Genomic DNA, 14294 nt, shown 5'->3' with positions numbered 1-14294 from the left:
AGTTTTACCTTAAATGTATAATTTATGCAACACCTTAAAATTACTATACATTTATTTATTCTTTATATGCAAACCAAACGTTTACTACACAAAAATTTTAAAGTTATACTTATACCATTAATTTCTAATTCACACAACACCTTCACATTATTATAACTTGCGCATCTCCATACATGACGTATTGAACTCGTTCGCCACACTACATTAACTAGAACTCGCCACTCTACCATGCACTGTTTTCTCACAAATTATATGATTTGAGATGTCATAAGATTTTTTGTAAATGCTATAATTTTAGATTGTATAAATGATATAATATGAAACGCTATCAGCAGTGCATGGAGAAGGCGGGAGTTATAGTTCATGTGGTGTGGCTACCGAGTTCACTATTCACAGAAGCCAGAGGTCACAGGTTGGTACTTCTGTGATTGAGAAAGAGAAAGATAAGCTTCCTCAGACTTTGGCAGTTGTGTGCCCAAGTTGGAAAAGTTTTCACTGATTCACTGAGACTTCACCTTGTGTCTTCTTCAGGAAGGCCGAATTGAAGGTTCTTTAAATTATAAATGCTAATTATTGTCATATATGTGTGTTGGTGCACAACATGCTTTGTTATTGGTTGTTTAGCTTGCTTGTAGCATATTCACATTTGCTTCCTAAATTTACCTGAATATAACTGTAATACAACTGTAAAGTAGATTCAGAAAATCAAGTGCACTCTGGACTGCTCAAAATCAGGACATCAAAGGCCAATGAGATGTTGGCTGAGCTTTGTACTGACCTTGTGGTGTTCGGATTATTCATCCATTTTCTGAAGAGGTCTGACACCAGTGCCTGGCATGCTGGAATCCCATAAGAACATGCTGTGTTGATTGCATTAATTTCATTATACCTAATTAGGCAAAGTTATGAAATTAGACGATTTTTGGCAAATCTGCTAAGGCAAATCATTATTAGCATTGATATATGATGGAAAGCAAACCAATATGTTCCTAGGATAATATATGTAGTCCAAAGAAAAATATTAGATGGTGTCTTATTGAGAATTATGATAGGAAAGAAGGAGATTTCAAAGTGAGAACACATTCACTGAAAGACTAAATGACAGAATAATGTTTTATATTAATTTATAATGGGGTCTATGATATTGTAATGCATGTCATCCATTGGAAGCCTCTATAATTTACACCAATTTCTGAATGTGGTAATTCACTGGTATGCCATAGGAACAGCTGATATAAAAAATTCTTATGACGTGGCAAAAGTTGATAACAAAAGTTGTTACCCACTGTAGCTTCGGGCCTCATTATGAGTCTGGCGGTCCACGGACCATCAGACTCGCGAGGGGGGAGGTGGAAGTGGTCTTCCGACCACCCTATTACAACCAGGTCGGTCTGATCACTGGTGGAGTTGCGGCAGTCTTGAGGCCGCAATATGCTTGGTGGGGTGCTGAGGCCCAGCCAAGCATATTACGAGTTTCCTCACTGCCACACTTTTCATGGTGGTCACAGCCACACTTTTCATGGAGGTGAGACCGCCATGAAAAGTGTGGCGGTGAGGAAACAAAGAGGGACCTACAGGGCCCCCTTGTGCCTCTGCGCCATAGTGTGAATACAGGGGGGCACATGATTCCCGGCCAGGCTGACAGCACTTTCTGAGAGCTTATCAGCCTTGACTGAAAGCTGAAAACACAGCGCAAGGAAGGCGGGGGGAGACAGGGGGTTTGCTAAGGACTGCAGGTAAGGAATGTTTTTCACACTTCGAACAGGGAGGGGAAGACATATAATATATGGCTCCACCATTACTCATCTGCCTCAGCCTTGCAGTTACAAGTAACGGCAGATGATTTGGGGACCCTATATAACATAAAAAAATAGATGGGTAACTGAATTACGGTGATATTTTTCACCTTAGGGTTCTTGGTGATTGTTGTCTGGAAATAAATATGGATACCAACTCTAATCATTTAGAGTTTTGGAGCTTCCCAAACCCTGTCCTTACTTTCTTTCACAATCCCCATTCCCAATTGCGTATGTGAATGAAGTGAGTAAGACCCCCAGACTAAAGGAGAGGGATCTTAACACACACAAAGGGAAAGTGAGATATCACAGATGACAGGAGGAAAAGAAACATTAAACATTAAAGGGAAACCCTTACTTTTCTTAAAACTGCCCACACCCATTAGTTAGTGGCATGCTTCATCAGTAGGCCGCTAACACACCCTGACACAGACCACCGTTCAGGGTGGAGCGCTGTGTTTTTTTATATAAAGTAACTGACTCAAAAGGGATCAAACAATGTACAGAAAAAGTGAAGATAAAGCTGTCTAAAGAGGTTCCATCTTAATTTTATTATAGGCCCTCCTTGGTAGGGATAAAATCTTAAAGGCGGGTTACACTCGGGATCCTATATCCCTGTCGCACTGGCTGCCAATATCAAATGCCACCTAATATGCTACATGAGAACCAATAATGAAATAGTAAAGTATCTCACAGTGATATAACAGCTAGATGGCAAATCCACACACGGCATACTGATGGTTTAGAATTTCTTGCACTCAACACCTCAGAGGACTGCCTTTTATTTCCTTCTTCTGGTTCACACGGAGCACTTTAACACCCAAGATTAATTCAGCCACTTCTTGCATTAGGCCTTACTTTTCAGTATTAACTTCAATTCGGTGCCATTCCAGACCCCTTTTGCAGCCTTAATTCGACTTCTGGAGCACCCTCTGTGAATCTATGGAGCCGCCTTGTAACAATTTGGAAACATCTATCAGCAATATTTCATTTACTAGGATTGTGTGAACTCTCAGCAACACCGCCAAACACAATGATCAGGATCCTTGGGCCGTTCTTGATAGTTTGTATCATGATGATGACATGTACACAGCGAAATTCTTGGCCCATCCTTTCTCATATACATGGATTGACTCTTGAGACAGCTGCATTTTGCAAACACTCTTTCAACTGTTCACCTTGGTTGCACTGTATGATCACATTTTCAGCACTACTTTGTCCTAGGTACATGAATAAATATTAATAACTCGCCCCTATTTATGGCTTTTAGTCCACAAAGTAGGGTGTATTTTTAAGTTGGACATGTAGAAATGTAATGTTACCATGGTCCTGCAGTGAGAAGCCCCCAAAAGCAATTTTCACTTTGGAAGGCTCTGACTGTCCTATGAGCAAAACTATTGTACAGATTAAAATATAATTTCTGCTATATAGAGTTTAAGAAGATTTTGAGAAATAGTACCACTATTTTTAGCAGTTATTTAAAATCCAATTAGAAGGTGAAGTTAGATTTGAATAAATATTTCAGAAAGGTCTCTTATAGAAAGTTACCTTTTTCTGTGCCTGAAGCTCCTGGAAGATAATGTGCATTAGCCTGACAGCAGATGTCTGCAAGTGCTTGACCTTAATGAGGTATGAAGATTGCTCCACAGCACAGCAGAGGTAATGGCTTAGGCCTGGTGACAGGATAAACTCAGTCTGAGGCATCTGGAACCCCACTAGCTGAGGAAAGGTAGCTGTGGAGGTTCCAGAAACTTCATTAACTTAAAAGGGACAGAGGTGAAGCCTACCCAGTCATAATTCAGTATGAGGGGAGACCTATGTAGAGAGAACCTTTTTTCTATAGGCCCAAGGTAGCCAGTTGGGCACCTGCACAGTGGGAGGGGGACATGGTCCCAGAACCAGTTTAGTGTAGCTTAGAAGGAAGGAACTGCTCGTTTTCCTAAACATACCTCAGATTGGATTGGCACACAATCTTTCTCCAAGGGTAAAAGCCTATACCATCTTGAATCTTTCTTAGAATAGTGCACTATCTAATGGTTTACGGTAAGGCAAACATTATGTGCTGTAAAAGTGGGTAAGGCTGCTCTTAGGATTATTCTTTCCTTGGTTAGGGAGTATCCAAGAGTTGCCCCATCCACTTGCTACTGAACTATACAAAAATTGGACTTTAGTACCAGATACTCCGAAAAGAATACTTTCAGGACCTGTTGAAGAACAGATGAAGGACTGAAGTTTCTGTTCTGAGAACTGTGAGGCAACATGAAGAGCTAGACCTGCTCCCACTTGTCCTCAAGTAGACTCCAAGGCTCAGTTGGCTAACCTCCTGTGTGGCTACAGGGACACAACAAGCTGCAATAGGCCTAAATCCTGGAGTGATCGGTAACCAGTTGCAAGTGGAAGAGGACTGGAACTTCCTGGTGGCCTGTGCTGGAGTTAGTCCTGACTCCCTTAGTACTGTTCCTGATCTTGGAGGTTCTGGTCCCACTGTCACTTTATTGACAGTCCCTGCGCTTGCCTACTTGGCGGTCCGCCTGCTCTATTTAGATGTTGGTGGGTCTATGGACAATAGTCCATCAGAGTGCCGGCGTCTCTGCAGAATTTTCCTCCCGTGTGGATGCCATCATAGGCAAGAGCAGCTGTCGGAGGGAGTCCAGCCAAGATTACCGCCGATCCAATTACGGTTTGCCTTTCCTTCGAGGAACCTATGGTGGGGACACCGCCAAACCTGAGTTGGCAGAATTCAAGGAATGAGGTAGAAACATACTCTTTTTTTTATTTTCTACCTTCGTTTCTGACATGAACCCATTGTCCAGGTCCTTTCTTTACTGCTACTACTTGCTACAACGCTAATCAACTCAACAAATCAAACGTTGATGGTGGGATCTAAGGTAAGCTTCTTTTTCATTTGTTTCACAATGAATCGTGTGTTACCTTTTGCATAGGCCTCGTATTTTTACATTGCACTTACATGCAATTAGTTTCTTAAGTGTAATGCATTAGTGTTCATTTTATAACTTATCAAGGTAAAGTGAACACACCTGTATTGACACTTTAAAAAATATTTGTTTGTTGCTGTAGTTGTGGGTTTTGTTCTAGTGGTGCCTATCAGTGTAAATTCAACAGTGTGTGTATGTTGTTTGTGTGCTATGCTGTATGTAATAAAAGGGGCATGACACATTCCCTACATATATTTTTGTAGAAAACACAACATGTATGTGTACTGACACATTAATAAGTAGTACTTACCAGTCTCCTCTCCACCAGGTACTCACTCCATCATGAATCTGCTACTAGGACAATGCCAGCGCAATGAGGACATTTTAATAGGCTCAACGCAAACCCGCCATTCTGATGGCGATGGAGAACTGTTAGCCAGCAGAGGAGTGGCCCGCGTCAACAGAGGTGAACTGCTTATGTGACTGAAAAAAAATCGGTTGCTGCGAACGGTGGTTCAGCCAACCCTTATCTAAATACGCCAGTCTGGACTTTGTCAGCGCGATGGAGTACTTGTAACCACCACCAAGGAGGTACCCTTGGCACAAACTCACTAGACAAGAAAATCCGGTTAGTCCCTCACAGAACATTTGTCGCTTGAAAAACCAAATCTCCAAAAAAAGAGACACAGTCCTAATATACAAGGCTTAACTGAGCAAAGATGAAAAAAGTATCTGACCAATGAGGGGACTTCTTGGGTGCAAAGTTTGAACTTTTCCTACCTAAACCAATGGCTTTAGTTGGACCTGCCCAACCGCTATCAGGCTTCAAGAAGACTCCCATGGTTACAGTCTGCAACATTGCCCCAATGGAGGATTTCAACTTTCATTTTAGAGGCAAACTTCTTGACTGGGATGAACCTACTATATAATACCAGGGTTCAAATGGCATCTAGGTCCCCACCCCATGCTAACAGGACTGTGTTTTGGCACTTTTTCTCCTAAATGTTTTAAAGTTTTAAAATTCATATCTCCAGTGCCACCTATTACATTTTTGTTATGTTGGTGTTATTGTGTTTATTAAACTTCACTCTATTTTCATAAATAGAAGTGGTATTGCAATTGTGTTTTATTTTTGACTTTTTAATGTTTTTATGCTTTGAAATTCTTTGCAAATTTATTTAAGTTACGCCAGTCTGCCCTGTGCCATAGCTTCCAGGGGTTGAGCTCAGGTTTAAACTATTGAAACATTTCCCTGGACCTAACATGTTAGTGACCTTATTACTTGTAGTGGACTACCATCCACCTCAAGTAATAATTCACGTACTTACAATATTTCACGGCATCATTAAACCTTGAAAAATCTGTAGTAAATATCACAATACTGAGTTCTAATAAAGGCCATGCCTACAAAAAGTGAACAGGTCAATGTTCTCCCTATTTTTAAATTGCAGTGTCTCTTCCTTGACATCCCTTTACCCTTCTTTCTTTTTTCTTACATTGACAGTTTCATGTTTTCCCAAATAGATGTGTCTTATTTAATTTTCTATATTTGTCCTGTTTACAAGGATGTTTTGCTTTATTGTCGTGTACTTAAATGTAAATATATTTTTTTTAAATGACCGGATTTACAAATGGAGGTCTTCAGATTTGAATACCTTGGTGACCGCATCCAAACATATTGGGCCCGATTCACAGAACTAACTTAAGACAAAATCCTAAACTTACTACCATTTTGGTATTCACAGAAGGCACTTACCCATTTTGGTATTCACAGAAGGCACTTACTCATTTCAGTATTCACAGAAGTTAGGAGTCCTAACTTTAGGACTCCTAAATGCCTTCTGTGAATACCGAAAGTCTTAAAATTAGGATTTTTCTCAGTTTAGTAGTAGTATAGTTAGGACTCCTAACTTTAGGACTCCTAAATGCCTTCTGTGAATACCGAAAGTCTTAAAATTAGGATTTTTCTCAATTTAGTAGACCTAAGTCTAAATTTAGGACTACTAAATTGAGATTTTTCTCAATTTAGTAGTCCTAAGTCTAAATTTAGGACTACTAAATTGAGAAAAATCCTAATTTTAAGACTTTCGGTATTCACAGAAGGCATTTAGGAGTCCTAAAGTTAGGAGTCCTAACTATACTACTACTAAACTGAGAAATATCCTAATTTTAAGACTTTCGGTATTCACAGAAGGCATTTAGGAGTCCTAAAGTTAGGACTCCTAACTTCTGTGAATACCAAAATGAGTAAGTGCCTTCTGTGAATACCAAAATGGGTAAGTGCCTTCTGTGAATACCAAAATGGTAGTAAGTTTAGGATTTTGTCTTAAGTTAGTTCTGTGAATCGGGCCCAGAGTTTTCCTAGCCTTCGAAAGGACAGTATCAAATATAAGTTTCTAGATTAAGAATAACAGCAACAGAATATGTGTATATTAAGTGTTAATTTTTGTAATCACAATAGCAACTGTGGTGTAGTAAGGAATCATTGGTTCATAATTATTATTTATATCCACCCAGAACCAAACAAGCTGTACCGCATTTTCAAATTGTTAGAAATTGGGTTTTTGGTTGGCAGAGGTATACACCCTGCCCAAGCAGGTACCTCAGTCCTAGTCAGGGTGAGTCAGATACACACCATAAATTGACCTGTGCTCACTCTCTGATAGCTTGGCACAAAGCAGTCAAGCTTAACTTAAGAGGCAATGTGAAAAGTATTTATGTAACACTTCGAACAATAATGCAGTGAAAACACTACAAAAATACTCAACACTAGTTTAGAAGAATAGATGATACTTTTATAAATAAAAAGACCAAAAATCCCAAAAGTAGAATTCGAGGTATGAATTTTTGAAGACTCAATGTAAAAATAGCGTTTAGAATCAATATGCAGCTATGGGGGGGGGGGTTTACTCCACCGCGCCGGAATAGGGCAAAGTCAAGTGTTCAGGCCGACCTCAATGGAGTGCGGGCCGAATACAGGAACCACGCATGGCCCGCTACACAAAGTATCTTGATCCTGGCTGCAACAGCGAGATGCAGGGCACAGCAGAGTGATGCATCAGTGTTGATCTTCCAATTGAGGTGATGTGTCCTTTTTCGTCATGAAGTGGTGGAGTTGCGCTGGTTCCAAAGACGATGCGCCAATCTGAGAGGTGTTGGTTCCGTAGACTATGCGCCGGGTTTCTCCACGCAGTTGAGGGGAAGCGTTGATCTTTCCACACTGCAGCAACAGTGATGCGTTGGTTCCAATGTGTCGGTTCTTTAAGGCAATGCGCTGGTTCTGAGTGCTATGTGCTAATGGTGCTCCCACAACAGCAACACTGCGTCGGTTCAACTGGAACAAGCACCATCGTCTACATCCTATGGACCAGGCACATGAGCAGGAGGTGAGACTTTGATATCCTTTTGAGTCTCAAAAATAGAAGGTAAGCCAAAAAAGCCTTTGGAGATCACTCTGGGTTCAAGCATAATACAGTTTTCCTCAACAGTGTCAGAGGGAAGCAGCAGAAGGGCAGCACTTCAGAAAAACAGTTCTTCCAGAGCAGCAGTCCATCAGAGTGATAGTTCTTGTAGCAGCACAGCAGTCATTCATCCTGATAGAGTTTCTTTACATGTGCAGATGTGTTTGGTGGGTTCAGAGACCCAGTACTTATATCCAGTTGTGCCTTGGATGTGGGGGTGACCTCAAAGAAGGGTCTTTGAAGTGCACAGAGGTACTTTCTTCCTAGCCGTGGCTCAAGAATCAACTGTTTTTGTGGGACAGGACACTACCTATTCAGGTATTGATGTCAGTTCCTCCCTCCCATCCTATACAGGATAAGCCATCAGGTTGCAGATGGGCACTCGGACAACTAACCTTAATTTGTGTGGTTGTCTAGAGGGAATGCACATAAGCCAGCTGTCACCCACCCCAGATGTTTATTGGAGATGGAGCTACTAATTCTGATTCAGGAATTACTGCTTAAAAGTGTAATAAGGATTTGCCAATGTCAACCTATGCGAGGAGTAGGCCTCATAATAGTTTAAAACAACTTGGGGTGTTTTTAACTACCAGGACATGCAAAACCTAAAAGAAAATGTCTTACCTTTTGAATTCACAGCTTTCTGCCCTATGGGCTATTTAGGCCTACCTTAGGTGTAATAAAAGGGGGGTTTGAGTCTTGGCAAGGGATTTTTAATGCAAAGTCGACATGGCGGTGTAAACTGCAAATACAGGCTTTGCAGTGGTAGGCCTGAGACGTGTTGAAAGGTCTACTTGTGTGGGTGGAACAATCAGTGCTGCAGGCCCACTGGTAGCAGTTAATTTACAGGCCCTGGGCACATGTAGTAAACTCTACTAGGTAATTATAGGTAAGTTAAATATATCAATTGAGGATAAGTCAGTTAAACAATGTTTAAAGGAGAGAACACTGGTTAGCAGTAGTAAAGTGCTTAAGCCAACAAAAATGAGTTCAGAAAAAGGGGAGAAAGAAGGCAAAACGTTTGTGGGTGACCCTTCAGGGAGAGCCATTTTACAACACAAATGATCTATTTATACCTTTACGGGAATGGGGCATTTGAAACAATCAAATGTGAATTTAAATTATTAAGGAAACGGTCCCACAATGGAAATTACTAACCTTTCTCATGGAAATGTTGGAAAACAGTGCTAGTCGCCTATCCTGTAACAGGCGGTTCAGACATGGTCCCACACAAAGTTAGTATGAAGACTTTATTTTAAAGCACACACATTACAATTTATGAACATTTCTGCTCTGTCCATCTAATGAGGCCAGTGGTTGTTGGATTCAACATCTTCTTGAGTTGAACGCCTCCTGGCTTCTTCTTTCTGCATGTACATGGTTACCCATTGGAAAACACAAACAGGTCCTAAGGTTCAGTCCATTACCAATTCAATTAGTACCGTTTACCATCCCCCAAGTGATTTAGAACAGCCTTTCCTGCATACCCAACTTCAACCCGCTCGTGAGGATCCTTATTCTACTATTGTGGGAACTAGTGTACAAACATCCGTTTCCATGCTGGGGTTTTAAGTACTGGTCATCCTCTTCAACCATGATGCCCACTACTTAAAGGAAAAACCTAGCACTTGTATGAAGCATGATTCTGGTTCAGAGCCTTAGCAGACCGGACCACACCGTCTTCCTCCGAGGACTTCCTACATGACTTGGAAACTCTGTTGGGGCGTCACCTGCTCCTTTGTTCACCACACACAGTGGCAAAGCAAGGGGGCAGTTCAACCTATGCAGCACGGGTTTTGGGCAGGAAACGCAGGAATCGATTGCCAGCACCCCACCCCCCTGCTGTGCCAAACACTGGGACTGACACGGGTGGCAAAAGGCCTAGCTATGCCACTGGCCATGCGATTTCTTCCTGGCTTCCGACCTTACTGCTCTGCCCTGTGTTGTTTCTGCCATCTCCAGGTGACTCTACTCCTTCTCGCGCTCCCTCTGTCCACACTTGTTTAAACTCGGATGCCTCTATGGCCTGATTAAGCTCCTGATATTTGGGTCCGCCTCCCATTGCATGCGTGGGTCTTGTGACAAATAGTACACTGCTCTCCGTTTGTGAGTGTGTCATAGTGGCCATATTGAAATCCTCGCTTGCAGTATCCGACTTCTGGTTACATATACCCAAATAAATTTACCTCAAATACGAAATGGCCCTAACATATAACCAAAAAAGTTTATATAAACCAGAATACTTCAAAAATGAACAAGATACATTATTCAAAACTGACACACAGCTATGGTCCATGCAGGTAATAGTGGTGGGGCGGTGGAGCAGCGTTGGGGGTGATTTCTAGGGACGATGCAGAGGGAAAATTAAATAAATAATTTTCCCTCTGAATCATCCTTCGAAATCCCCTCCAACACGGCCCCACCGCCCCCACTGTTACCTGCATGGACCACTGCTGCTGGCACATGCTTTCACTCTGCCGATTCAGGGAGACATCTGAAATAGTAAGATTGTCCACTTACTCAAAGAGTATTCACCAGTTTATAAAGTAGTGTCAAACAGATGCCAACAAACTCTTGACATATAAGGTTATATTAAACTCAAGTAATTGAAATACATTCATAAGTACAAAATAGTGAATAGAGAAACATCATCATAGTTTTGTTCATTAGTGTCATCAAGCGCTCACACAACAGGTTTACTGGTGACCAAATCTACATATATCTATATTTGGGTAACTGCATAATTTCATTTAAATTTTTTTTACCAAGGAATAAACTAGAAATGTCATCACTAATGCCTGGATTGCTTTGTTCAAAAAGCAGAGATTAAAGTTTTAGGATCAGGTCCATTTCTCTACTAGAATAGTTCAATGTAAAATCACAGACTAAACCTATATGCATTCTGGAACCATCTCACTAGCATTGTTGATAACATTATCCTGTATGAGATATGCATTAGAAAAATGATGTCAAGCTTCCATTGGGTATGTTGTGGTGTGCCTGATAAGATGAATAGAATCCAAGTAGCTGGAGACAATTCTTTGAGAGTCCAGAGGTTCATGACTCTATGCCTGATTGTGAAGCATTTATAAAACTGTGTGACTGACATACACATATTATCATCAGAGAACTCACTGATCAGTCAGGCTATCAGGGATGAGTTTCCAGTCGTTTGTCTCATTTTTAAAGTGTAGGAATAAAGGATCAACTTGCTTACGAAGATACAGCTGTAGAATAAAGAAAAAATTGTGATATTAACTCATGTATATAATTTAGTTAGATTTCATGAAATGTCGTCATTTATTTCTACCCAAGTTGTGCAGGCTTTGATTTACTGGGAAAAGTATCATCAACAGCTCACCATGACTATTCAGACTCAATTCAATGCAAGAAAAAACAAACAATATCCCATCTGTGTCCAAAACTGACAGAACACTTGTGTCCTTCACACTGCTAAAACAGCAGAGCTTGTCCCAAGACTACGTACTGGCTCCATCATATTTACTAATAAAATGCTGAATAGCTGATGGCATGTTTTAAAGTTAATCAGCTATAATATGGAGGAAACCCTATAATCCAATGGAACATGGGTATACAGGCCATTCATTTACAAAACAAATTCCAAAGGTAATCATTCAAGCAAAGTTTAATGCACAGGCAGGGGAACAGAGTACAAATCCTGCTTTCAAAAAATGATAATTAAAAAATTATTTAGTTTTATTGAATCCATTGTTCATAATCTTCAAATGACAATTCGGGACAATGATGAGGTGCTACATATGAAGGCACAGTGTAAGTGAATGTAGGTGACAAAAGAAAGTACATGACAATATGTACAGTGTGAAAAACACAAACGTGTCTTGACTAGCAGGGCAAAAATCCAATTTAGAGTAACAGCAATTCAGTCAAATTCACAATTTTTGTTCCACATTAGTTCTTTAATATAATAGTCAACGTTTCAATCCCAAAGAAATAACTTGGCAAGGTCATCCTCAGGACAGGTGTAGCACCCTAGAAGAAAAGTAGGAATTGTCATGGGTATATTAAAAGAAGTATGATTAAGAGCCCACAAATTAATAAAAAGCATAGTGGCTGTTCACCAGACCAAGTGTGAAATGCTGTCTAGCAAATTAGACCATCAAATAGGAAGTAAAGTTGCCTGTACCAAAAAACTTGTTATAGGCCACTGCTAAAAGCAACAAAAGCCCTATCTAATAGCAGGCAGTCCATGTGTAACAAACAAAGAGAGTTTTGATTAAAAAAAAAATCCAAGGTACCCAGTCAAAAAGGCCTGTGGAGTGGCATACACCTACTCAGAAGGGCTACATGACTGTGCCGGTTGGTGAAAACAAAGCTTTATCATTACTGTGAAGGGAAAACAAGAACCGTAAAAACTATCATTAGACCGCAGTCCCAGAAAGCACTGTGTAAACTATTACTAAGATACTGCGAGCATGAGATTACATAGAGAAGTGGGAATCACAATGAGGTCCTCTAGTGAAACAGATCAATAACGTCAATATCCCCTTTATAATCCACAAACACATGCAGCATTGTGAGTGGTAGGGGCTAAAATCTAGTCAATTAGTGAGTAGATAAGTCAAAATATTATAGAGGGTACATTTGAAAAAGTCCTCCTCTCCAATTAGGGGGTAAACATGGGAAGCATAAAGGCAAGCATCAAAATGCTTTCTTGTGAAGGAAACAATGAAATTGGCGCCAAATGAGCCAAAGTCCATAGGCAGAATTATGGGTATAAAAATTAAACTAGAAACTTTTATGGAAACATCCCCGCAGGACCACGACCTCGCTCATCAGTGTGTCCGATAAATTTAAACAAACAGCGAGATGCGCTGCAACCAAACTTTAAAGAGAGCCAGTAGAAAGAGGTCATCAGAGCTATCCTCTCTGTCAAAAAACAAGCGCACCATTTGTGAAGAAAAACGTATAGCAATACCTGTAGAAGGGAAATTACAGACAAAAAAATCAAATGTTGGTATTAACTAAAAAAAAGCCCAAGACTTGTGACCTAAAAAATGTAATAAGACCTCATCAAACCTAAGGGTAGCGTCATTACTACATGTGACTGATACATGGGGAGGAGCCCTCAATTAGAAATGGGAAACTAAGAGGAGGTCACTGCAAAAATATTTAAAAAGATGGAATATCAGTCTCACCAACACACATGTCATAGAATAAAGGGAAAAAAAGGAAAAACAGAAGCTTATAATACACATCAGATCATAGTAATGAGAAAAGAGTACTAAGTCCATTCATGTATGTGAGATAGAGACCAGATAAAAAAGACAGCTTACATTACTTCTCCAGTTATAGTACTGCAAAAAAGTAACCTAATCCATCAGTGCACTTAATGCACTATGATCAGAGACCTTCTAAATCGAAATTCCCCTCGGAGGCCTACAGTTCCTATGTTGTGTAATCACTAAATAAAAGGAAAGTAAAGGAAACATAACACAGGGCCAAACAATGACCTAAAAGTATATAGAGAGTCACAACTCAAGGAAATCCAGATAGAATGCATAGTAAGGAGAAAAAAGAAGCACTGAGAAGAAAGGAATAGTTATGTATACATGAAGGTACATCAAATATTATGAACATCAGATACCTTGGGATATTCAAGTCATGTTGCTAGTTGGTACCATTCTTCATTGTTGTTGAGGCCCCTTTCAACAGATTTCAACCGTTCCATCCATTTAGGGCCTAATAACATCAGGGCCTCCGTAATATGCTGGTGGTGCCAGAGCAGCACCACCATGCATATTACAAGATTTAGGACCACAAGCAGTGTCATGGAGGTCTTTACTCCATGAAATGGCCGACGGTCCTGAATCAAAGGGGGCCCTACAAGGCCCCCTGTGCCCATTTGCACGGGGATGCATGCAGGGGGGTTCAACATGTGTCCCTACTGTGTGCATTCACCTAAATTCCTGCATGGCATGGACTTTACAGCCCATGCCGTGCAGGAACTAATTTTGGTGTTCCCATTGCGGCCCCTATTTTCAGAGGCACCCCCATGGGACTGCCAAAGAAAGCCTGCCAGACACGAGGAAACTCATAATCTGGCGAGCGGTGTACACACA

At 40.7% G+C, this 14294-nt stretch overlaps 1 protein-coding gene across 1 annotated transcript in view; it reads right to left on the bottom strand.

Annotated features, from left to right (window-relative positions):
• Window positions 1-14294, bottom strand: part of LOC146860509 (aminopeptidase N-like) — a 368609-nt gene that overhangs the window by 36069 nt on the left and 318246 nt on the right. Inside the window, exons 15-16 of the mRNA XM_085644421.1 lie at window positions 11329-11420; window positions 779-889 (exon numbers count right to left, since the gene is read on the bottom strand). Coding sequence (XP_085500547.1) covers window positions 779-889; window positions 11329-11420 — 203 coding nt within the window. The remainder of the gene's footprint in view (window positions 1-778; window positions 890-11328; window positions 11421-14294) is intronic.

The sequence above is a fragment of the Triturus cristatus genome, chromosome 3_1 (genome assembly GCF_964204655.1).
Source record: "Triturus cristatus chromosome 3_1, aTriCri1.1, whole genome shotgun sequence".
Classification (NCBI taxonomy): Eukaryota; Metazoa; Chordata; class Amphibia; order Caudata; family Salamandridae; genus Triturus; species Triturus cristatus.
This window is presented reverse-complemented; position numbering and strand designations above follow the sequence as displayed.